General features: G+C 36.3%; 2 protein-coding genes across 3 annotated transcripts; both read right to left on the bottom strand.

Annotated features, from left to right (window-relative positions):
• Positions 1–933: 933 nt before the first annotated feature.
• Positions 934–12558, bottom strand: LOC105056097 (protein RIK). Its single transcript, XM_010938175.3, is given in 13 exon segments — positions 934–1524; positions 1640–1976; positions 3391–3527; positions 3530–3906; positions 4492–4609; positions 4688–4781; positions 5125–5211; positions 5296–5424; positions 10213–10288; positions 10368–10402; positions 10536–10634; positions 10935–11154; positions 12207–12558. Coding segments are annotated over 13 exon segments (1896 nt in total). The 5' UTR covers positions 12275–12558; the 3' UTR covers positions 934–1405.
• A 3150-nt stretch (positions 12559–15708) lies between these two features.
• On the bottom strand, positions 15709–23652 carry LOC105056098 (phosphoserine phosphatase, chloroplastic). Of its 2 annotated transcripts, XM_019854446.3 has the most exons (9): positions 23419–23652; positions 21966–22215; positions 21728–21860; positions 21527–21634; positions 19144–19237; positions 18030–18179; positions 17888–17941; positions 16954–17010; positions 15891–15978 (listed from the first exon to the last, which is right to left on the bottom strand). In XM_019854446.3, the coding sequence occupies exons 2-8, from the start codon at positions 22198–22200 to the stop codon at positions 16957–16959; spliced, it is 828 nt and encodes a 275-aa protein (XP_019710005.1). In that variant the 5' UTR covers positions 22201–22215; positions 23419–23652; the 3' UTR covers positions 15891–15978; positions 16954–16956. The 2 variants fall into 2 exon arrangements, with proteins under 2 accessions (XP_010936480.1, XP_019710005.1); XM_010938178.4 differs by lacking the exon at positions 16954–17010 and having other exon boundaries at positions 15709–15978; positions 23419–23648.
• Positions 23653–26421: the final 2769 nt, after the last annotated feature.

The raw sequence follows: 26421 nt of genomic DNA, 5'->3' as shown, positions 1-26421 counted from the left end.
TTCTTTTTTTTTTTTTTTTTGTTCAATCCCATAAATCTTGGAATTATTATCATGTTGTCCAATTTTAAATCTACGTATCAATGATAGATTTAGGGTGAACTTCTTCACCAAACTCTTCATTGACATAGCTTGAAGCAAGAATGACAAGCTTATTTTTTTAGAAGGCGCTGGCTGATCAAGTGGGTAAAATCTCCGAAAATCTTAGGTTCGAGAAACCCGTCCTCGTCAGGATCTCTGATCAGGAGTACCTCTCATCTCCCCCAATCTTCAATCCTCATTCAGGACAGCACCTGTCTCAAGCCTATCCCATCTCTATTAACACCTTCAAACTGCATACTACCACCACCAAAATTCTAAACCATATTTCCAGAGAACTTCAATAGTTTTGTGTTTTTTATATTGAAAGGATCTACTGAAGAATCAATTAACTTTGTGGAAAGAAAGAACAAACTGTTTTCACATGATTTCAAGGAGATTGTTAGAAGGATCATACAGTGCACATCATGGGAAGCTATATCATTATTTGGCTTGAAATAAGACAGTGCAATTGAATAGTTTTGTGTTTTCACATGATCATACGGTGCAATTTATAATGATATGCAGTGTGCTTTTTCTTGCTAAGCCTATTTCTGGGAAAAAAGGTTCTCTGAAGTTCCAAACTAAAAATTGTCCGTCTGGCTCCCCTGGCTTTCCATTAACAGCAGGAAATACCCAACATACGGAGGCCTCCCTTCTGTACAGCCAAACCAAAAAAAAACCCTCTCCCATGGAATCCACAGCTCCCGATCAGAGATCCCAATTGAAATTTAAGACCGACTGCGTTGCTTGTCTATGTTTCTCGTTCACCACCAAGAAGCACAAGTTCTTGCTTTCACTTGATTGACTCTTAGACTCTTAGTAATGGATAAAAGCACATCATTAGACACCAGTACAAGATTCAAATGGAAAAATTGATACAACAAGGATTTCAACGTCACTAAAATAGTTGCATAACACCATCAATGAGCATAGGCACATGATCCTACACTACATCTGCAATCCACAGGTTGGGTAAGTATTTAGTACACTGGTGTTTAACGCCAATATGCCTCCAAGGGCCAAGAAAAACATGGCTGTTGAGAAACAAAACCAAATAACCTATCATATCTATATTCATGTCCATGCGCTCTCTCAGAAACTACAGTTCCCTGTCTGCATCTTAACATGAGGCTTTCGACAATGAATTGAAAAATTATAGGCCATCAGCACTTCAACAAATGTTGAATGTCCAACTTGTGGTCATCCAAAAAATGATCCATGCAGCATCCTCTAGCAGTGGCCAGCTCGCAGATGCAAAGTGACTGCAGCGAGAAGAGGCAGAAAATGTCCCACTGGCTCCTTCAAACGCCACTCCACACTTCATAAATCACACTGCCCAAAATGGTTTGGAGGTTGAATTTCGAGTTGGATTGTCCTTGGGCAATTCAATGGGACCGTCAACATCATCATCCTCATCTCCATACTCTGCAAGCTTCAGCAATATATCTGGAAGAAAAAGTAAAATATATTATAAATGTTGAACTTTAATAATCAGATGCATAACATAAGAAAGAAAATTCGGATCTATTATTATGCTTTTGCTTTTATATTTTGTCAGTACCAGAGACAGGCTCCAAACTTGATTTCTTTGCAACCGAGCTTCTACTTTCAACTTTGGGAGGTGAGTGTGATGAGAACTTTGGTGGTGGGGGAGGTATGTTTCTTGGGGGAGGTGGTGGAGCACTTGATTTCTTCAAATCAATGTCCCCATTCTCGATTTTGGCAGCTGATTGTGGCAACGAGAACTTTGGTGGTGGGGGAGGCATATTCCGTGGAGGTGGTGGCGGCATGCCATTTGACCTAGGCTCAACCAGCTTTGATGGTGGCACGGACGTAACACTCCCTAAACCTGAATCCTCTGAACCTGCCTTAAGAAATTCTGATCCCTGTTGTGAGTTCTGGAAAAACCAAATAAAAAATCCATTTTCTCAATAACATAATCTTAGATTGAGAATAAAATTCTTAAAGATCCAAACCCTGCAACAAAAAAAAAGTTCAAAAAAGGCAAAATCCAATCTTTGCCTGTCAAATGTTCAAGCGAGAGAATGAGCCAGCTTGGATACCAAGAATTAGAGAGGACAATGGCCAAAGACAGGAGGTCAGGAGCAATGAAGGGAGCGAGGTGCAAGTGAACAAGTATATCAAACTTGGATAAACAGGAACTTAAATTTGATTATGTGCATTAAGCCTGATGCATCTACTATGGTTATCGCTAGTCTATGGTGGTTCTCCGCAGACAGGTCAGCAAGAACTTCCTTATAAAATTTGGAAATGCAACATATTAGTATCAAATAAGGGGAAAAGTCAAAATGACATCGTAAATATTATTTTGCCATATGAAGCAATCTGCAAGCGGCAAAATCCTAAGTTGCCTTGGTTGAAGGCTGCAACTAGTAAGCCTCCTGATCTTGTTGCAACTCCAGACTTGAAAACCCTGTGAAACATGCAAGTCCAATAGACAGACAGGTCCAGTACCAGCCTGTCAGCTTCAGAGAAGGTCAGAGAAAATACCTGGAACAATAGTTAAAAAAGTCAGCAATGGTACCATCAGTTGAAAGAAAAAGTTATGCGATGCAAGAAGCATGCACATAACAATGTCAAAGCCACAATTATCAGTCGAGCAGAACAACTTTAAATAATTAAATTTGGACCACGGGAAAAAGATCCTTCCCAAAGAAAAACTAGTAAGTGAAAACTCACATCTTCGATCAGATATTCTTTCAATGATGGTGAGAAGGAACATTAAAAAAGAAACCTTGAAATAAATGGATAATCTGATTGATGTTTTCTCAGAAGTTCTCAACTAACTGTTACTGACTCAAACAACCTGTTGAGTGCCTAGAGATAACTATTCAATCCCGTACATATCTTAGTGCACTGTGATAGAATGCATAAAAAAAAAATCCAATCATAAGAGCATTATCCCTTTACTTTTTTCCTCTCCTGGTATAGTTGTGAGTTTGAAATGTAATGTAGCATGCTTACAAATAAACAGGATGAGCTGCAAAGATGCTAGCAAGATTGTGGTATCACCAGGCTATTCATTTATAGAAATTCAAGATTGCTGACAATGAGAAAGAACAGCTATTTATGTCATCCATAACTTGAGGGATGACATCTTAACAGAAGTTTACAAGATAACAAATCGTTTCAAATTTAGCTTCAAGAAATTTTAAATCTTTTCTTTTTCTGAAGGAAAAAAAAAAAAAGATAAGTGATTAACAGGATTGACTTTTTTTGTTTATTATTCTTTTACTAGTAGCTAAGCCCAGCATGAAGTGTGACACTACATAGAGCAAACACACACAATACCTGATGAAGCACTGCTGGCTCCTTTGAAGTGACTGGTAGCTCCTGAAATTTCCGCTTCTGTGGAGGGCGTTTATCTGCATCAGCATTTGAGCTTGAGTTGTCTTTGGTGTTGTGCTTATCAATGAAGCTGAGGATGAAACGACAGAAGCAGTCGAAGCTGGTGCCTGCCTGAGTGCCAAAGCAACTTGCTGCAATGGTGTGGCTTGTGGGTATATCCCTTCATATCCGCTATAGCATGTTCCCCCAGTCACTGAAGGAGGGGCGTAGCTAACCATGCTTGGTGGGCTTCCATAACCGAGCAGGCCCCCAGATGCCCCAGGTGGACACACACTGGAGCCTGTAGAAACTGAAACTCCAGTAGGTAGAAAAGACTGTGTTGCTGCTGTAAAGCCAGCAGCGGTGCACGGCAATCCAGCAACTAGATTGCCGTTTACATCCGATACATTTGAATTTTGAACACCAGCCATCAATTGTTGCGGGGGAGGAACTGCATTATAGACCTTACATGATGAAATCCTGTGGCAAAGAAATTTCTTATAATGATTCCTGAAACCATTGCAAAAGGAAGAGAAGTTTCCAGATAATACATGAGTATCCAGTAACTAACACTCTACACCATCTAAGGATAACCAATAGCAGAAATTGAAACCATTCAAAATCAATAAGCAGATGATGCTGTGCAATATATCTCTCAAGAAACCTAGAAGAAGCGGTTCTAAGGATTAGTTACTAGAACTGAACAGTAAATTAACCAACAGAAGCCAGATAAATCATTATGGGCAAAATTTCCTACTGTGACTGAAATAAGAGTTACTTCAGGATCCATCATAGAAATGATGGAAGCAGAAAAGCCTTCTGTAAAAGACCAGTTGACACATTGGAGTTTTAGGAGGATCAACAGGTTCAACAACCAGCATATAACAATAATCACAAGCAACAACTCAGGCCCAGCTGACATAAAGGTTCAGAAAGTGAAGAAGTTAGCCACCACTTGGTTCAAGGTTTACCAAAGGAAGAACAAAAGCAGAAACCAGAACCTATTCTCCTCTATTACCTAACAGTTAAGTGGCATATACAATATAAAAAGCTGCACTTACTAACCTAGAAGCACCACATTCAGCAGAAATCGTGTCCAGTAGGTTTTCAGCTAGCATCCTTGCATCTTCAAGACTCTTTGGATTAGTACTTGACAGATATAAGTGCAAGGGTTGCTGCCCTGCTGCAATTTAGATGAAAAATTCATCAAATATGGCCAGTAGCAGCTACTTTACTAATGCCAAAGGATGAAATTGTGTACCTTCAGCATGAGAACTATCAAGATTTTCGGAACCCCGTCCTCTCAGTACAACAGTTGCTCCTGTTTCATTCATAATGTGATTTATATACTGGTCCTGCATATACAAATCCGAACCACCACCAGCAGAAAAACAATTTCTCCAAATTGTGTGGAGATGTCAGAGAAAGCTCAACACATTAGAATATCTTATAACAGTAAGATACAAAGAAAACCTTCAATATACTAAAAGATCATAAAAAAGCTGAACGCAGGCAGAAAAGGATGGAAATAATATAGGGAATGAACTTTCGACACACAAACACACACACACACAGAGTGAAAAAGAGAGAGGGTAGAGGGATTAGGATTGATTGAAATGCCAATAGAAACTTAAGTGACAACTGATATATATGAAGAAGGACAGACAAAATAAAATCATAACTTTCAAGACAACATACATTTGCTCCACGGATACGAGCTGCAATATTTAATGATGGGTCTGCATCAAAGCCCAGATATATGCATGTGCTCTGAGGTTGAGTAACCTGCAGCATATAACACAAACTTTACATAAATCATCTTCTCAACCAGCAGCATCTACATATTGTGACCAAAAACAAAAGGAATACCTGCCCATTACTCAGAGTTGAGAGGAAAGAGGTAGAAGCTGGCTGGGAATTCGATCCTTGCTTCAATATTTCCTCAACCATGGAAGCTGCACGATCAACTGCTTTAATGCGCTCAACAGTGTCTTTCAACTATAGATGAAGCAATAATTCAAATTCCACTATTAATGACCCATTGTCAAACAGGTAAAAATACAAAAATGTTGATCTTTGACACAGAAAGATATGAGATATTTTTATATCTCAAGTATAAGAAGCTACAGTGTTTCGATCTTACATATGACCAGATAAAAACCTGGATTTGGAATTTACAAGGATTCCAAATGAAATATAGAGAGATCAATATGAAGTGTATATAACAATGATGAGTGCATATCAAGATATACAAGAAGACATAATTTTAATCACCAAATCACATACATGTACATACGGAACTATTTTTACAGAAAAGATGATATCACTATCATCATCCTCATTATCATGCAAGATTTTCTCCATCAAAATAAGGCGGCATATGGAGCAAATATCAGAGTCCAGAGGAGCTTGATTCATGGATTGCAGCAGGTTTTTATACCAGCTATCAGGCAAAGCACTGCCTAGTTCCTGACCAGGCAACTTATTAGGGAAAAGAGGATCCTGACATTAAACCAAGGAAACCAATTGGACAATAAGGGAACTGTCTTATAAATTACAGTTTAAACTCATGCAACCATGGGTCAACTTTCAAATTCCCTTGGATATGGGTATGAGTTTGGTCAAAAGTGAAGATGATAAGGTTTGAGCAAGTAAATTCTGAACATTTTGTAGGACAAAATATAATAAAAAAACACCAACTCAAATGTTTTCCTTATTTAAAACGTCTTTCAGACAAAAGTCCTCATAATGGTACTAAAGATGTTCTTGCAAACCATGTTTATATGCATCTTAGAAGTGAGAAAGGTCATCAACATGAAAACATATTGCATTAACACAGTAACATGTATCTCCCATTAATTTGGATTCTCCACTTTGTAATTGCCTCGGGTTATATTTTCCTTCCACATAAGCTGCCTCCAATCTTTATTACCAAATCACTCTTCTTATATGCTCCATTAATATTTAAGGATCGCCGAGTCAGAACCAGATCTCATGCCAGCCAGCCGGCGGTACACCCCTATATTGGACCGTACGAAGCCCGAACCAACACGGAAACGAAGGATGAACCGGGAGGAAAGGAGAGAGAAAGAGAGGGGGGAGGGAAAGAGATATGGAAGGAAAGGGACACCAGCGGAGTCATTGACGGTGGCCACGGAAGGGACAAGGAGGCTGCTAGAGGGTCGTGGAGGCCTCCCAAGCTCCACGGTCCTCTGCGAGAGAACATGCGAGACAAAAGAGAGATAGAAAGAGAGGAGAAGGGAGAGAAGAGGAGGGAGCAGAAGGCAGTGGAGAGACCGTTGCCCCTATTTATCATAATTTTTAAAAAACACGATACAAAGTGAAGCCAGCAATGTATTTTTTTTAAAAACATGATGAAACAGGGACAAACCCCTGTTTCAAACCTGCGATGGCCACGAAACTATATTGCACCATCCGGTGGCCCTAGCAGCCATACGACGGCCTCTACACCACCTTCCACTCCCTTCTCTTCTCTCCTTTTTCCTCTCTCTATCTCTCTCTCCTCCCATTTTCTCTCGCAGAGGATCGGGAGCCTCGGAGGCCTCGACGGCTCTTCGATGGCCTTTCCTTTTCCTTCCCTTTTCTCCTCTCTCTCTCTTTTCCTCTCTTTCCTTCTCTTTTGTTTTTGCTGACATTCCGAACCACACCGATTAGCCATCCGTATGATTCGGGGCAGTTCGGCGAACCTTTTTAGTATTTAATAACATTTATATTTTCCATCACATTTCAGAAATAAACAAAAACCAATTAAAACAAGCATGTTCGACGATGTTTTAAAGTGGTAGGTGGCAGACAAGCAACTAAGGGGCTAACTAGTACCTAAGTGTTAAGTGGGTGCTTCAACAAGTACCTAAAGGTCAAGAAAGAGCATCCCAGTGCACAATGACATCATTGCAGGTCTAGGGAGGGTTAGATAGATGTAGCCTTATCCTGTGTGTGGGGAGAAGCTATTTTCATGTTTCAAATCTATGACAATAGGTCACGATAGAGCAACCTTACTGTTGCGCCAAGGCCCACACTCAAATGCCAGAGGTCAAGGGAGCCCAAAATTGTAATTTAGCAACAAATAATGTATAAAAGGGAAACCAAAAAAATACAAGTATAAACTAATAAACGGATATCAAATAACATGTTGCAAGTCAAAGGGAACAATCAACTTGGCAACATCTATTACCGATTCATAAAACAATGTCTTCTGTGTAAAAGATTCAAACTATTAAGGTCACTGCATTGTGGCTCTGCTTAAGCAGACCATTTACTTGAGTAGAAAGCTGTCTTTACAACCATGATGCTCATAAAGATCTCCTAAATTTGACAACATAAGGAGTATTGCCACATACAGAGTGATGGCTGAAAATGAATGAGATCTAGTGCCCCTGATTTTACATAGCGGATTCCATGTTTCCTTAATTCTACATGAATAGGGTTGGAGCAAGAAACTCTTATTTTCCTTTTGTTCCTCTTTTGCGGAAATAATTGTATAAACTGGATGCGTCATTTCCCAAATGCCCTATCTAGTCGTGCTACATTAGGATACCAAAAGAAAAATTGCCATGATAATTCTATGAATTAAAAATAAGGCATGTCATGACTACAATCTATAAATTTCTTAATGATGACTTTCCTCCATATCGAGAGAGAGAGAGAGAGAGAGAGAGAGAGAGAGATGACGATTCAGGGTCAGACAAGCTTTGCCATCTTAGTACCGGATCCCGTATCAATGCTATCCTATTATTGTGTTAGTATGTAGTTCAGTATGGTACAAGATAGCGTACCAAATGTTGGTACAATACGAGACACCATACCAATTACGAGATCAGTACGGTATGGAGTGTACTAAATAGTTCAGCCTGGTACGACATTTCATGGGGTCAAGGCTATTATGAAATGGTTGTAACGCATCATTTTTCTGCTAAGAGATTATAAATTCAGGAGCCATAAAAAAAACCATCTAGTATCTAATATATTACATTTTTTCAGTACCCCAAATGATGGTGCTTTTCATGATGTTTTCTACCCAAAATCTCATATTTTTGTAGGGTCATAAATCATAATGCTTTTCCCGATGCTTTTCCACCCAAAATTTTACCTATTTATGGGGTCCATAATAAGAGCTATAATTAATGAGTGCTTAGATTTGGTTGCTATCTCCTTGCAGAATTCTTTTTGCCTTTACATGGTTCCAGCAGTTCCTTAGAGGAATTCTTTTAAGAATGGAAAAGGAATTCTAGCAGGCTTGCTTTGATGTCAGTGCCCACCCCTAGTGGATGGCTTGTTGTTGGCCAGCTTATAAAGGGAGATAGATATTTTATCAGCATTAAAAAAGAGAGAGAATGTACCACAAAGAGAGAGAGAGGGAGTTGTAACCAGCACTGGTTTCATCGTCTGAATAATGCAGCTTTAAAGAGGATGCTTGGGTTCAAAGAAGTGAATGGATTCGGAATTTTTTGTATGCTTAGAAATAAATGCAGATGACACTTCAGACTTTTTTCGCTTTTCATCATAAATTATAAACTTCTTATGATACATGGCAGAATATTATGAAGACAAATGTCATACAAATAGCTCTACCAACACAAAAACCTCCATTTTAATATATATATATTAGATATGTGTATGCAAACCCCAAATAGACAGTAATCTTCCTTTGGTGCCAAAAGCTTTCTGCTAGACAATCTAGTTTCTATGTCCCGACTATATTAGATTCCTAGTTTTATGGCATATAAGTGTAATCTATAAGCATGTTTTAAACTGAAAAAAAATTCTTCCAATAGGGTAATATATAAGTGCCCCTATATTAAATAAACACCAAACACATTCATTTTGAATTCATTGTTATTTCAAATCAAGAATAATAAAGTGAACCAAAGCAGCTTTCTCTAAAGGAAGTCCACTAATAGGTGGCCTAAATACAAATAAAACATGCATCCTGTGTCCTCAAATTCTGGAATCCACCAAAATTATGAACAGTACTTCTATAAAGCATTTAAGCAAAGTCTGAAACCTTAGACAAACAAAAGAATCCCTTTATTGGCCATCAGATCTTTGTTAGTGCTATGAGTATAATTACGGTTTAATTATGTAATCAAGCATTTCTTGATGCACATAGTTCATTGAATGGAATTGGACCTTGACCAGCCAGTTTTGGACAAATACATAATGTTTATACCTATTACGAGCCAGCTGATGCTGATGCTGATGCTAGCTGATAGCTTTGTCACTAAGCTGTTATTCTAAGAGCCAGAAACCAATTTACAAAATTTAGATAAATTTATACCGTCCAGACCTTGAGCACAACCATATGGACCAAGGATTTAGATCCTGCTGGAACAGGATAATACCATCGGTACTGTAGCATTCCAACAAGAAATGAGGGCCCAGGATTCCTGTGAGATACTGATTCCCTCTCGAACCAGGAGTCCCAACCATCCTAATTGCATCCTAGCACTTGGGACACAGCAGGACAGTCAAGAGGGACTGCGATGCTTTTTTAAAAAATCAATGTCTGTTTTGGCCCATCCCAGTTATGTACTATCCCAGGATCAATTGAGACAGAACGGTACCGAGATTTAAGCTCTTGGACTATGGACAAATTCCACAGTGGTCAAACAAACGAAGTGGACTGCATGCAGCAACAAGGCCTACATAATAATTCAAAATTTCCTAGAGAATAATTCAAACAATCCTAGAGTAATTAAAAAAATCAATCACAAAGCTAGGGCTTGGAATATCTATACCAACCGTGGATTATAATATATAACTTACATGGGACCCAGCAGAAATATGGAGATATAATGGCTTCTCACTGTCAGGCAATCCATTTGAAGGGCGGTACTTGCCTCTATAAGATATTGCACCAAAAAAGTATATGAGAACAAGCACAAAGCACTTGGTCATGGTTGATGTGTTCTGCAACATACCTGGTTATGACAACAGCACCTGTGCATTTCTGAATCTGCAAGAGTTAAAATCGGATTGTAAGCACTTCTCTGCCACTTAAACTAAACAAGAATTTGGTTTGCCTCATAAAATTTACTAAATAGCTTCTTAACTATGCAAACCATGTCAAACTAAATTCTTAGATTTACCTCTTCTTGTGTTTGACGTTTTGTAAGCTTGTATCGGATGGCTGGGTCTGCATCATTTATAACAATTTCTCGTGCTATTAATTCATCTTGAATTTTTGGCTGAAAGAAATCAGAAAATGCAAAGACATGTTAGATAAGTTTCATATTTATTCATAAAACCTAGGCTACTTCACAGTAGGAAAGAGCTAAGTGCATAAATGAGAAACAGAAGAACTGTGGGATGAGAAAATGCAGTAATTTCTCCATTAATTGTAAGGATAAGGAGTTGCCAATTATCAAATATAACTACCACAATATTTTCCCCATCTCTATGCACATTTTTGATCCTTAATCAGCAAACTGGTAAAAGTGTAGCCAGTATCAAAGCGAAATTTAAAGAATTTCTCCGCCATGACTCACCTGATTTAATTTCTGAACTATTGCAGCAGCGCTCTGTGAGAGTGAAGATGACTGTATCAACTGAGAGACAGTAGCGAAAGCTGCTGGAACTCCAGAAAGTGGAACAGCTCCTGGGAGAGAAATTCCAACACCACCACCACCCATGCCCAATGAGACCCCTGGGACGGCAACTCCAGCAGATATCAAGGACTCTGCAGGCTGGTCCCACTTTCGTTTTTTCCTGTTGGGAAAAAAAAAGCAGATTGTCTTCAGTAATAAAAGATGACTTTGCTTGCAAACCAAGACATCGCTGAGACAAATAGGTTGACTTAGATCAAATCTGCATTCTTATTTTAAATACATGAAGATAATAAAGTGTTCAAAGTTCAAGCTAAATGTAACATCCATATTTTTGCCATCAATTTAAATAGTTATCGAATAAGATGTGTGTTTGTAGATGGATATACTTTTTTTGACATTGTATTACGAGTAATTGATAGTTCATGGCAACCTAATTCCAGCTGCTTGTTTTAACAAACTGAATGAACTAGAAACAATATCCCTGCAAAACTTATACACAGTCAGTCAAACACATGCGTCCACATGGTATTTTCTTGGCTCCAGGATGCGTTTTTGGTAGATATTATGAAAAAAGAAAACTCAGAATACAGCGATATAACATCAAAACATTCCTCAACAGTCAAAATTTTCCCAGATCCCTTATTTTGGATAAATAATCCAAAATATCTGTATATATACAGATGTCTCCTTCAAATTTTATATTTTACTGACAAACAACAATCGAGTGCGTCTGCTTCAGCAAGATGACATTTTCCTGGACCAAACATCTAGTTGCTTGGGTTAACTCTGAGACTAAAATTTCAGTCTCTTTAGTTACCAAGAGTACATATACAAGACTCATCATCAGTAAGCACCAACCACAGATCCTACACCAGTGCAGAATATCGATATGTTCCAAGTTAAAACCAAAAAACCTAGTTCGACATGCAATTGTTCCAAGCTCTTTCAATTACCAGACACAAACTGGCGATAAGCTATGAAACCAATCCAACAGACACTATGCACATGGAGAAACTCTATGAACCCCTCAACTTAACTAAGGCAGCATATTACTAACCAAAATTCGTGAAAATCCGAAACCCTGAATAAGAATTCAATGAAAAGCAGCACGAATCAAAGACTTCACGTTTCATCACAAAGAGAATTAGGGTAAGCACAATTCAAACAACGCAAATATCAAAAATTAGGGCTAGGGCTTCGAGAAGGGCGCACCGTTGCCGCGCAGCGGTTGCGGCCGAAGTGGATTCATCGGAAACCTTCGGACTCCTATCTTCCGTCATCTTCCAATCAACGGAAACGGAAAGCGATCGAATAGACGAGGAAGAGAAGGAATCAAAGGAGATCGTCACTATCAAACGCCCTCTGGCTGTGGGGGAAGGGCCTGGGCCTCGTCGGATTCACCGCTTTCCGTACAGCAAAGTAGGGGACCCGAGAAGGATTCCGACGGCCCGATCGGCGGCGGCGGTGGAGGAGGAGGAGGCAGATCTTCTCGCGCTTTCGGTTTCCTTCGCGGCGGAGGGCGGTAGAGGGAGGAAACGAGGGGAGGGATATAGGAAAAAATGATCTTAAACAGGGATTGGACAACTCTGCCCTATATAAAATAGTCGCGCATAAAATTTTTACGCGGCCACAGCATCAACCGTGACGAAATTATTTAAAAATCGGACCGGACGTTCAACCGTTTTACCGGCCGGTTGTCCGTTCCACCGGTTCACGCAGAATGCTGACATCAGCATGATATAATAATTTAAAATTTTATTATTTTAAAAAAAACCCGACCCTCGAGATTGAGAAGTGCAGTGGCATTTTTTTTTTTCCTTTTTTCCTTTTGGTTTCTGGATACTATTTGATTATTAATTTGATTTTTGGGTCTTTACATTTTAGGTATAGGTCAGTAATTTGAGCTATTAGATCAAAATCCCTGAGCCCAAAATTTTTATCCAGATATTAAATTTTTATAATTTTTTCAGTTCAAATGACCATCTATTTCAATCGTTCATTCAATTTTGATTGGTTTTTGACCAATCCAACTTTAGAGATGTATATTGGACTAATTGTCTCGCTAATTTTTAATCCAACTAGTTGGATAAGCCAATCAGGTTTGATTTTGACAATATTGCAACATGATCTTCTCCATCTTAAAGGTATAGGATAGCAGCTATGGTAACGATTAAAGGCCATCAATACGGTTTTACAAGTCTTTAGTGACTAATTATATTAAAAGATTTGTATAATTTACAATATATATTATTTTATAAGGGATAAATAATGATTTAAAAATTTTATAAAAAAATCATCATCATCATCGTCATCATCATCATTCATTATTATTATATATATATGTGTGTGTGTAAAAGAAGTTGAATCGATTGTTAAAAAAATCATCAGTCCTAAAATTCTAAAAACTATTATGACTATTATGAATGTGGAAAAAATCATGTGAAAATTTTTTCATTTCTAAATTACACGACCCCTCAACGATACACCCTCTTTCTAGAATGCCCTTGTCAGTTATCATATGTAAAACAAATTTTTTCTCTTAAAATACTTCTCAAAAAATACTCCTGCCATTGGAATCATGTTAAACTGATCGAGTAAATACTTTTGAACTTTTAATTCTAGAAAAGACTTGTTCCAAAAATCTCATATATTCTCAAATGACATCTAATTGAGCGACTAAATGTTATGTCACTTTCTTTAAGATGACTGATCTAGGTACCACAACTATCAGGTATTTACTTCTTTCTTGGAGTCTAATAGATTGGATGATTTGATCACTTCTAATCCCATAATAACCTTATTTTCAAGACATGTGAAATTCCAAAATCCATCAAACCATGCAATTTAATATTTTGTCTGACTTCCTTTCTTTCACATATTTGCACATAACCAATTTAGAGGTCAGATCTATGAATTAAAACTATTACAAATGTGGGAATAACCGTAAAAACCTTACCCTTGCTGAAATACACTTTGTAGAATTCCCCAAAAATAACTAAAATATACAGTTTCTCCTAAAACACTTCTTAAAATACTCTACATGTCCTATGACAACTAAAATATACTTTTCCACCTAAAATATTTCCCAGAATACTCGGATATTCGCAAAATACATCAAATTGACCAAGTAAATACTTCAAGGTTTTAATCCTAGAATACTCAACTTCTCAAAATGCTTGTATATTCTAAAAACATATATATATCAACCAACAAATATTCCCTCACATTTTCTATAGATAATTGACATGGGTACCATGTATTTGTTTCCTTCTTGGAATTTATTAATTGGATGACTTGGCCACTCCTAATCCCATACTGACCTTATGAACAAGACTCCTAAAATTCCACACTTCATTTTCCTGTAAATTGATTAACTTTGTGCATTTTCTGTAGTTTTGAGCCCGCATAGAGATTTTTTTAGGTTTTTCTCCCTCTTTCTTCAATTATAACTTCAATTGCAAATTATAAATCAACTTTATTTTCATTATTTTATATATATATTTGCATACTGCCTTGGATATCCAAAAGACTAAAGATGATAGTAAAAACCTAAAGCAACAAAGATCCACAATGTGCTTGTGATTTAAAACATATTCATTGAATTTCAGTCCAGGAATCAATAATTATAAGATGTCAATTCTTATTATTCACTAGAAAGTCAGTGCATTATTATTCATTAACACTTTATTCTTACCAAACTTTTTTAATTTATTCTCCATCATTTTTGTTTCTTTTTAAACATATCTGTTCTAACTTAAGCTTTTGTGATACATGATATCAAGACGATAGTGGCAATTAAGTAAAAATTCATCCTGGTATTTTTCCTCAAAATTATCCAATAATTTTTAGTTTTGTGAGAAAACTTAACAGAAATAAATAAATCATTTACATAGTCTGATGGGTTAGCATTCATTATTGAAATCTACAATATATATATATATATCTCTTCAAAATCTCTATTCCTTTTGCTTAACAACTGGATATATATATATATAATCTTCAAATGTCTATTCCTTTGCTTAATAACCCATACGCTCATGTTTATGATGTTCAATTTAATTTTGATGGAACAACATCATTTGAAGTCTCCAAAGATCTTTCTGGAAATCAGGAAATGAATAACATCTAGTATCTGACATTTTCTAGTTCTAACTAGGTCAGTTATAATGCATGCTTCATTCATCCTTCAGTTTCTGTGATTGGATTCAATGGAATATGTTTTACACGCATTTAAGTTAACCTGTTTTTCTTTTTGATGAAAGTTAACCTGTCTTAAGTCTCCTCTAACGGCATAGCCTTTTAATGCCCTTTTAAGAAGTGCTTGTTGTACCCTATTGGAGCTACAAGCAGCTGTTCATGGCCCTGTTGAGCAGTATCAAGATGTTTGAATGTCCCATTAGACCATATATAGCATGCTGCATGCCATACGTCAGATATCAAAGAGACAACACACAAAAAGAAAATGGCAGTTATTTCAAGCATTTATGGGGAGACAATGGGTAACAGGGAAAGATTTAAGACAAAATTAGTTTCTGGTCCCATATCCCTCTTAAATCACAGTTAACAAAGTTTTCTATCCATTGAAGTCCCAGATACATTTCATGAAGGCATAGTAGCACTTGACAAACCTTGCAGCATATCTGTATATTTCATACAATGAAGTTTCAAATCGAAACACTCAAAGTTTGCAAAACTAAGTAAAAAAGAAGAGATGTATAGGAACTTCTGTTATTTTATTTTCCTCATGATGCATCAAATGGCCAATGTTTCAAAAATAAAATACATATTTGGCATTTGTAAAACAGACAATGAAATATAAGAAATTAGAGGAGAATGAACAACTATGAAAGAACTTGAACTATGACAAAGAGGTTAATAGTTCTTGGAAACTAAAGACCAGCCAATCTGCCTTTGCTGCAACTGCTTCTCGCATCTGGATCCCCGCATAACAGATAAATAGGTCAGCCCCTCCTGGTTTCCGAGCCTTCATAGTAGCATAAGAAATTAGAGGCTTGAATAGTTATGTAACAGTTTAAATACAAGAATGCTTTTCAAGAATATGGGAAAAACCAATGAGTATTCTGCATGCAAAAATACATGAGAATGCAAATAAGAAATATTCTGATATCCCAACTATTTGCAGTAGGCTTTACAAACCCTTCTTCACCATTCTATTTTTTTTTATTCGCTGCATTAATTGTCATCTCCAACTTCTCTATATCCTTTCTCATTATTTTCCTCCATGCTATAATGAATCTTCCTCTGCTCATACTTGGTCTTAAAACACATATTCAAGTTGCTACCCTTGGCTGAGCTTATTTGGGAGCCCCTACAGAATGATTTTAATGCATACTTTCTCTAATAAGAAGAAATGCCATACTAGACGGCCTAATATTCTTGCAAAATATATAACCTTGCGGTTGAACAATAGAGTTCTATTTTGAAACATCGTTTTGGCTACTGAATCAACTTAACAAATGGCATCAAAAGGAATACTTATTCAGATCATTACTTGGTAATTCAGTTAGCTCATCGTGGCCATTTGATGAATGTGACATGAGTATTTATTGTATGTTACATATTATGATCATGTTGGTTTATGCTAGATAGCCAACATGAATAACAGCCATAGTTATTTGGAAGAAACTTGTAAAGAAATAATCAATAATTCCATTTAATTTGAATCTAGAAGGTTAATATAGTACCCCTTACCCAAAATTTTTTGTGAATGCCTGATTCTTCTCGCATCTTCCCCATTTTAGATATAATCTCTCTTTATTTTTCTTATATCGTCCACCACTACTCCGTCATCCAAGCCCACAAGAGCAGATAAGAAGAGTTTCCTCGAAATTTTTTCATTCAATTCTTTTACTTCTTTTGAAAGTCAACAGACATGTGCATGCATGCAAACCAATTGTTAGATCCAAAACCAATGGTCCGAGAGGAAATGACTAAATACCTCTCATCTAAGTTTTCTGTTGAAAAATGACTCCATGAACTTGCACTTCAACCCATCCTATAATATTTTTGAGAAAATAAAAATTGATAAAAGAATATAGATAATTAAGAGAGTGCAAACTATGTGATCATTGCTGATAGTAGTTATCATTTGAATGACTCTGGATTACAGGTGCTAGTATTGTCAAATGATATTTTAAATGTATTCTTTCTTTATTTCCTTGCATTTCAATTGGTAATTTTAACACATATCTCTGAAATGCATTTTAGGTTGCAAAATATATGATGTTACATAATATTTATGCATGTTAATAATTTATATATACATACAGAACCTTGACTAGAGCACTTAACTTGATACTCTCACCCTATTTCTTGCAAAAACATAAATTTGGATGAATACAAAATGAAAAAACCCAAAATCAGGTTCAGAGGCAAAAAAAGATCGTACCAAGAGTCCTTAGGTGTAAATATGCATACCCATTAATGCTCCATCAGCACAATCCTTGATCCTGTGTACCATACCCACCCTTGGTTGAGATGGTATCTTAGTGTTCCAAACTCTGATCTAGAATCATTTGTTTATGACTTAGATCTCCAGACCTTCTGCCTCAAACTCATTTCCCTGTAAAGAAACTAAATTTTTCTGTTGGTTCTCTTTAATCTTATCTGCAATTTTCCCTTTTTGATAAGTAAAGGTAGAAACATAATAATGAAAATAATTCATTTTATTAATCTCCTTTCCCTTTACTGGGTCTATTCCAAATCTATGACTATTAATGTTAAGCCATGGTTAATCAAGATCGCTGGATGCAAAGCTAATTGTTTCTAATTTCTGTTAGTACAATTTAAGCAACATATTTCAGTCTCTATTTTGATATAGTAAGTCGTAAAAAACCAAGATGCATTTCAAAAAGAAAAAATAAAAAGAATACCTCAAGGTCAGTTGCCCCATCTCCAATCATGACTAATTTCTTGTAACCGTGAGCCTGCAAGTCCAATATAATTGAAATGATTATGCTTCATGAGCAACATTTGGTGAAAAGAAGCTGCCATGCAAAAAGACAGCTCATGGACCTTTCTTATCTGTTGCACTGCTGTAGCTTTCCCACCACTCCTAGAAGTAGGCTCTGTAGTGTCAAACCCTAGGAACTCTCCCGAGCTCCCAAAGAGCAATTGATTTGCGAAGATGTTTTCAGGAGAGATTCCAAGCTGCACAGCAACAGGCTTCACAAAAATTTCGTATTGTTAACAATTTTAAACAATAAAATTTTTCAATAAAATATGCAAATGAAATTAATGTAAAACAAACAATTTTAAACAAGTTATGACCAGACATACTAGATTACACTTAAAGGAGAAAATTCCAGCAGAAATCAGCTGTCCAACTTGGCCAAATATCAGCAAGCCAGCAAGTGAATTTCTTGTTATATCATTCCTCTTGAGAAATAAGTGAAATATTTCAGGTCTAGGATTTGGACCCAGACTCGAAGTGAACATTCTGTCTGTCTGTTTCAGTTCAGATGGATCAAATTTGGACTGTTCTGAATCTGCAGAGCTGGAGGAACATGACTAGCTGGGTTCAGTATTGCTAGAACTCAACAGCCTGATGGAGAAATCAAGACCATTTGGAGGCTCAGAGGTGACTAACAAGGTATGAATACTTTGGGCCTGTAATTTTATCCAGATTTACTGGATCCACTTGCTGCTCTAGCAATACAACAATATGCTATGCCTGCAAACAGACTTTCTGGATCATATAGCAACACCAAAACAAGTTTGAGTAACATGGCATGTTCTGCAACAAGGCTTGGTCAGAGCAGACATTGCGTCGATATTTCGAGATATGTAGTGGCTATGGCATGCTCATCCTGGTGCAAGGCCCGGGGTCTTGAAAGATGCACAGACCCAGTTGCTCCACCTTTTATGCATAATAAATAATTCTAAACATTACAAGCATGCATTTGTGTTTACAGAACTTGAAGTGCTCTCTCTTTTATTTTTCATGCTTTATTTGTCACTTATCCAATTTCATGGATTAAAAGCAAACAAATGATAATTATTAATAGAGTAGCCACATTTCATGTTTCTAACAGTTTCATCACAAATTTATAAAACATCAGCTTGTTAATGATATCTTGAACAGAAAACTGTTTATGTAAAACATAAATGTTAAAGTTGAGCAGCATACATTGATCATTTGGCGAAAGCCTCCAGATATCAGGTACACATCAGTGTTTTCAGCCTTCAGTTTTTTGATTAAGTCAGAAATGCCAGGAGAAATCCTACAGATTTGAGCAGCATGATTAAAGATGTTCAAGTCTATGAGAACTGTGTTAGCAGCCATGGGTGAATTGTAATAGAGTGCGAGAGATAAGCAGAAATGCATATGGCATTGCCAGTGCATGTATGATATATCATTAGCAGTGCAATTTTCAAACAATGCAGTTCACATGAGGTGGATTAACAAGCTTTACCAAGATAACAACCTTTGCAAAGAATCTGGTCTGGCTAGGCAACAAGATCAGACATGAGCCAGTGCCAGCATTCTCATGATATGGTTGATTCTTGCAAAAATTACAAGGCATACTCAAGTCATGTTATCTGTGTTGACTGTTCCTCTTTTCTTGGAGGTATCCTTCTCTATATTGGCTTGAATTTCTATGGTCAGAGGAATTCCTACATGAAAATCCGAGTAGAAACTAGTATCGCTTTTTCTGGTTTGTGGATAATTGGCCTAGTGGTTTCCTTCCATTGGCATCCTATAATATTTGTAGTTGTCTGATCTTCCTCTCCTTACTTTCCCCTACTGTTTTATGGATTGTATGTCCTAGATCTAATTAACTTAACAATATAAGATCCTCATGCCTTGGCGATTTAATCAATATAATCACAAATTCCAATAAATATGGAAAGGAGGTAAATTAAGATATGGTCAACTGACAAAGCAAATCAGCACACTTAGATAAAAGGGAATATAAAATGGCTAAAAGAAAAGGTTTAGTTCCAATTTCTTTTTCCTCAGTAAACATGTTTCATGCAACTCCAGAGTATCACAGATTCACAGGTTTTATGTATCAATGGCGTTGATGAAATACCGATCAGTTTCAGCTTGTCGCTGGATACATAGGTTATGTAAGTTTATGCTTTCTTTAGAAAGGATTTGCATGATATATGTTGATGATATTATATTTGGAATGAGTTGGTTATGCAACATTTTTGGTTACTGACACTTTAACATTTTCTTTTTTGGGGAAAATGTTTCCAAATGGGTTTATGAAATTATAATTTCTTAAGTTTGATATTGGTGTTGGTTCTGACCATTTGTTGGATGACAATCTATATCTAGCAACATAAAGCTTGTTGAAGTTCATTTCAGAAAAGGAGATCCAAGATTCGCAGACTTGATACCGGAACCCGCATTGGTTGCCAGCCGGTACTGTACCGGATATTAAAAAATAAAAAAAAAATACCACCCAACAGTGCACAAAAAAAAAAAAAAACTAGCCGAATTGGACCAAACTGTCCGGTATCAAGCGGTTTGAGCCGATACCGTACCGAACCGACCAGTTCGATCCGATTCAAATCATTTTCTGAAAATCCGGTCTGAACCGGATTGGTTCTCCGTCTGTACAATATGGTACGGGATGTACCGGCCGATTCAGGCCGGTACGGAATACCATGAGGAGATCCCTTGCCCTACTATTAGATGAATATGTGAAGTGTGTCATTTTTCCTGCTTAAGTAGTTTAGGTGAATGCAACCATGTACTGTTGCTGTGATCTTTTATAGATTTGCAGAATGTCTTTATTATTGAGATTGACATGGTGCTATCTCACGCTCTCACATGTAACTTGTTCATTCAATCAATTATACTGATAGGACCAGGAATCAATTGGGGCTTAAAATAGTCAAAATTGATGAATATTTTGATGAATAGATGACTTAAGAGGAAGCCTAGCAACAAACTTACTTGTTGGCCTTGATATGAGTTTCTATGAATTGGTTGTAAGGATCAGGAAAGAAGATTTCTTTATATCTAATCAATCAGGCTGCTAGGCAACTAACAGATGTTAGTATAGCTATGTACCATAGTGATATGAGTCAAAAAATAAAGTGATGATGCACAATTGCAAGCAATAGTGGAACCATGACTCAGAATATTTAATGCATATGTCAGTCAAGCAAATGAACACTGAGATAAGATGAAACAGGATTGAATAGAATAAAAATGTGCAAGTAGTTACACATAATCAAATAGGATCGCATAAAAATTACTGATCTTGAGTAATACAATTTCAGTTCAAGAAGACAATAGAGAAATGAGATGCTACTGTTATTTTCAGAATGTATTGTGGCAGAGCATACATAAAGTTCAAGTCTCAGTTAACAAAATCCATCAAACAATTTAATTGCCAAAAAAAAATTGAGCTCCATATATTAATGAAACTCTCTTAATCAGATGAGACAAAACAAACAAAACTCTTCCTTGAAGCTCCATGTGCAGCATAACTATTGGAAACCAAATTCTAACATGCATGTGGGTTTTAATAAAAAAGAAGAAGCATTGATACCTTGGTGCCCTCTTCTCTAGACAATCTTGAACTTGGGACAGTGAAGGTTTAATTAAAGAAAGTCTAGCCGCTAGAGCTGCCTCAAATGGAACTGATCCACTCATTGCCCTGTGAGTATTGAAGAATCAAATTAAAAGTTCTTAAACTGAATTTCTCAAATGCCATATTTTACATCAAAGTAACAACAGAAAGCAAAAATACTTAGTTGTCCACTCTGCAACAGCTCTCCCAGCACCACAGAAATCAGCAAGTTCATCGATACCCTCATCCAGGCATACAGTACTATCCACATCAAAGCACACTGCATCAGCATTGCACCAGATCTCAAGCACCTCTACAAGCAAGAAACATATAGGACTTGAAAAATTAAGACTGGATTAGAAAAATTATATCATACATAACCATACCTCCATATATTCAAAAAGTTCTTTGAAATGACCTTTCGAAGGTTGGGTGTTTTCAAACTGGGTGCCAGATATAGTCTTGGCAGGTTCCAATGAGGCTGCCATCAAAGTGAGAGGTCTTAAGGGTGTCATAGTACTGCAAGCAAGCCCAAGTGAGACTTCCGGCAACCTTGAAGAAATTGAAGGTGAAAAGATAACTTTAGGAAGAGACAGCCTTGGATAGTAGGATGGGTGGATGGGGCTGACTCGCGTGTTAAACAACCCGGCCATCAAAGTATTTACTACCTATAATCGAATGAGAATAGACAGTCATGGCATCAGCATTGGAGAGAACCATGCTAGAAATCATTACATGAAAAGGCAAAGAAAAGGAGTGGAAAGATCAAAGCATTAAACTTGCATGCGTGCATGTGTGTATTGCATAAGTGCACTTGGATCTATTGCAAAATCATGACATATTGTGATTTTGCATGCGTTCTGAAATTCAAAAGTATCTATAATAGTATAATCCATGAAGCTGAATTTTTTTTTTTTTGTTTAATTTTTTACTTCAGGTAGAATCTTCAATATCATATTCTTTTTGCTTCATTAGATTCTCCTGAACTTCAGGTTTTCCTTATCGGCAAACAAGTACTTTCCTTTAAAATTTTAATAAAGGAGGAAGTGTGATTTTAGAAAAATAAAACACCTCCAAATGGTGCCCATGTTTAAAATGCAACAATCTAAACTTTTAGTTTCTTTCATGACTAAAAAGTGATTCCTAACAACTCATCTTGATAAAACAAATAATTTTCCTACTTAATAACACTGCCGATGCTAGTTCAAGACTTGAGACGATAGCGTGCTGGTGTGGCATTCAGTTGGCAGAAGATCATGAAAGAAACAAAACACAGACTCCCACGTATAATTAACACAGAGTAAATTCTCAACAGCCAGCACACCGTTAAAAAATAATAATATGTACATTTGATTCATAAACCAAACAAAAGAAATCAGAAAAAATGTTGTAGATTCCCATGAAGATGAAAATTTCATTTTTTCCAATTTCCTCACATACTTTTAACAGTTTTTAGATGTGTGCTTCTTTTTCCACCGGTAAGGGAAGCACCATTAAGGCAATTAGGTCAGCGCAGATCAGTCTTTATTCTCTGAACACCCAACCAAAAATAATAGAAATAAATTTCGAAAAAAAAAAAAGCTTCAAAGAATTCTAGCAACCGATATCGCCAATCCGGATCTAATAACACATAAGCAGTGCCAATTTTGAAGGTGCTAGCCCAAGACTTAAAATGGAAATTGGTGGGAAAGAAAAAGGCAACAAGAGCATGAAAACCTACAGATTCTCGTAAGTAGCTACATAGAAGAAAAAAATGGGGAGAAAAAAACATGAATCGACCAAGCATCAGAAATGCGCCAGAAGAATAATTATAGACACTAGTTAAAGATTAAAACATGTTAAAAATAATAGAGATTGTGATCGACGCTTACAAGGATGATGACAAGGGCCGCAGAAGAGCGATGGGACGAGGACGGAGAATCGAAGAATCGGATGTTTAGGAAGTTTCGGATCGCTTCCGATCATTTCATTGGTTGTCACCAAAAATAAATAAATAAAAATATCATTTCAGCTGGATGTCCGGTAATTGAGTTTCTGATCCGACCGGCTAGACCGGTCCACTTTTCACTTATTTCCTACGCTTCATTTCATCAGAGGATTGTGGTGCAAGTTGTGGGGTTTGATGTTTGGTTTGCTACATTGTATTTATGGAAGTTGTAGGTAGCTTTAGCAGTGAAGTTACTCCATAGTGATCTGGATGTCACAAATTTATAACATAAAAATAATCTCTTCATGAGATAAATCTCCGAACTTATGATCTTCTGGACCCCAGCATGCAAGGAGCTGCCCTTTTTACCAGTAATACAAGTTGGTGGAATTTGTTGATCACGTGGGATGCATGTGATGGGAATCTAATCTAATATATATATATATATATATATATATATATATATATATATATATATATATGAAAGTAAAAATTGAAAGAAGATGAATGAGCCATTTAGATTGTCCACAGTAAACACCATATTATCACCTATAAATGTCATTTGGATCAAAATCAACCTGCAATATGCCATGTGTCTAAACTTTCATATCTAATAATTTTTAATTTTTTAAATATTAAATTAAAATATGATATTACATATTAAAGCCTATTTATATGACTTAAATGATATTCTTAAAGTCTGATATTATTATCGTCTTGTAATAAAAGCCCACTCATATATATAGTTAAGAATATAAATGGACATCAAAAATTTAGATAGACATCATTTTACTATTTATATATAATTTTTTTTAAAAAAATAATCTATTGTATAGCCTAAAATCGTTGCGCACGGGCTCAAAACTAGTGCTTGATAAATTGTTAGAAGCTTGAGGTTCTTTCTTTTGAGATGAAAAATTTATTTTTGGTTGACATAAAAAAAAAAAAAAATCATCCCAGCAATTCAAGTTAAAGAAAAATGAACTTTTTTTTTTAGATGAAACTGGGAGAAATAATCCGGTCTTTATTTATTAATAAGAAAGTAGAAAATGTAGAGATAGTTGGTTGCCAGAGTATAGCAATTTAGAGGAGGATAAGAAACAAATTGGTAGGATCCACGTATCAAAAGAATTAAAATTTGGAAAGCATGAATTACCGAGAGATGGAGGTAGTAGGTAAGGATATAAGAGAGTGAATTTTGTTCTTAGAAGATGCTTCAGTTTTCTTTTAGCTGTGCCAGCCTATTACTGTGCCACGCACATAGATATCTAACTGTAAAAAGAAGCCAAGTGGCTCATTTATTGAGATTGCTTGTTTCCCCTCATTGATGATTATCCATTATCGAAGGAGTTGTGTTGCTTTCTAAAGAATGAAATTGGGTAACGTGGTATATAAGTTGAAGATTCTACCATTCTATTCTTTCCATAAACGCCATGATATCATCGAAGATAAGCAATTCCGAGCTAACGGCTACTTGGTATGGCCAGAGAAATGCCATAGCCCACTTCCAATCAGATAGGATGTGCTGGAAGGTGATTCCATGATGTTGGTACCATAGATAAATATGGCATCTCAATGCCCACAACAAGAATCAGATCCCTTCTCTCCATGCTGTTAGAGTTTTCTTGTCAACATATGGTCTGCGCAAAGGTAACCATGCAGCAATTTTCCTAGTGAACATGGCTATCGCAGCTCAATCCTGGAAAGCTTTCTTGCCTACTGTTGCTTAGCTTCTCCAAGTTGATGCAGTGGGAATTTCTTTCATGAAGCTTTAATAGATGAGCCTTCTTACGAAGTAGTTGGATAATAGTAGAACTTTTTCTTCAAATCAATATACAGGATTATCAATGATGTAGGGTTTTATGCACACTATTTAGGTACGATTATGGATAGGAACAAAATCTTTATTTTATCGGTTCCTATGAATTGGCTCTTTACTAGAGAATCTAATTAGGAGTATTATACAAGTAAATCCCATATTTTATGGGAGACATGAGATAGGACGCATCTAATATATATATATATATATATATATATATATATATATATATATATATATATATATATATATATATATATATATTAAAACAGAAGCATCTATATTAACAGTGCTTTCATCATGTGTCCAACGTATATGTCTCTATTCATTACATGTCATCTGTGACTTGCGCAACAAATATATTGGTCAAAAAATATGTTGGTGAAGATCTTGACGACGGTCTCGACAGATTCGAGAGAAGGCACAGAAGACTTGTGGAGGTGGAGGAGAGATTTCCAAGTGGGCTATCTCCATGATGGAGCCACCGATGGGATGATTGATGATAGAGGTTTGAATCGAAACCTTCAGCTAATCCTTTCACTCATTATCGAACTAGAGATAAACCAACTTGGAACTAAATTGCATCCTGTGCATTGCATAGGGTTATTAGCTAGTTTGTTTTTAAAATGATGTTTATTTCACAATTGTGGAAGGAGGTTAAAAATTGAAGATCTTCAAAATGGTATATTCAATTTATGGACCACATAAAAAGAGGATATCAATAGAAGAATTAAATATCAGATTTGGTATATAAAAATAGCAATAGTGCCGTGGAACAATTGGTTCTAACAGAATTTGAGATTTTTTTTTTTTTTTTTCAAAACACAAATCCAGAATCTTCACTCTATCTTAAACAATCAATATGAAGAAAATGAGTAGGAATATGTTTCATGTAGTTTGAATTCTCGTATCAGCATGTCCCTCAATGCCCTTTTTTCTTTTGGTTAGTGGCATAATTAGCCTATTTATAAGAAAGGTATTCTAAATATAAAAATTGATACATAGAATCAAGAGAGAATATTTCTTGATTTCAAAACCATCATTTTCATGTCAGTACAATGTGGAACATGAACCCAATTAGGATGAGATACAAATAGAGCTTGACTTGTACTAATGGTTTAATTCAAC

Source organism: Elaeis guineensis, chromosome 13 (genome assembly GCF_000442705.2).
Source record: "Elaeis guineensis isolate ETL-2024a chromosome 13, EG11, whole genome shotgun sequence".
NCBI lineage: Eukaryota > Viridiplantae > Streptophyta > Magnoliopsida > Arecales > Arecaceae > Elaeis > Elaeis guineensis.
This window is presented reverse-complemented; position numbering and strand designations above follow the sequence as displayed.

Excerpts from the sequence above, each read along its gene's own strand:
- LOC105056098 (XM_010938178.4), bottom strand. The coding sequence starts at position 22,200 with ATGGCCGGGTTGTTTAACACGCGAGTCAGCCCCATCCACCCATCCTAC. Across the intron at positions 21,861-21,965 it reads AAACACCCAACCTTCGAAAG|AGGTGCTTGAGATCTGGTGC; the intron begins GTCATTTCAAAG and ends TCTTGCTTGTAG. Across the intron at positions 17,942-18,029 it reads CAGTGCAACAGATAAGAAAG|GCTCACGGTTACAAGAAATT; the intron begins GTCCATGAGCTG and ends TTGGACTTGCAG.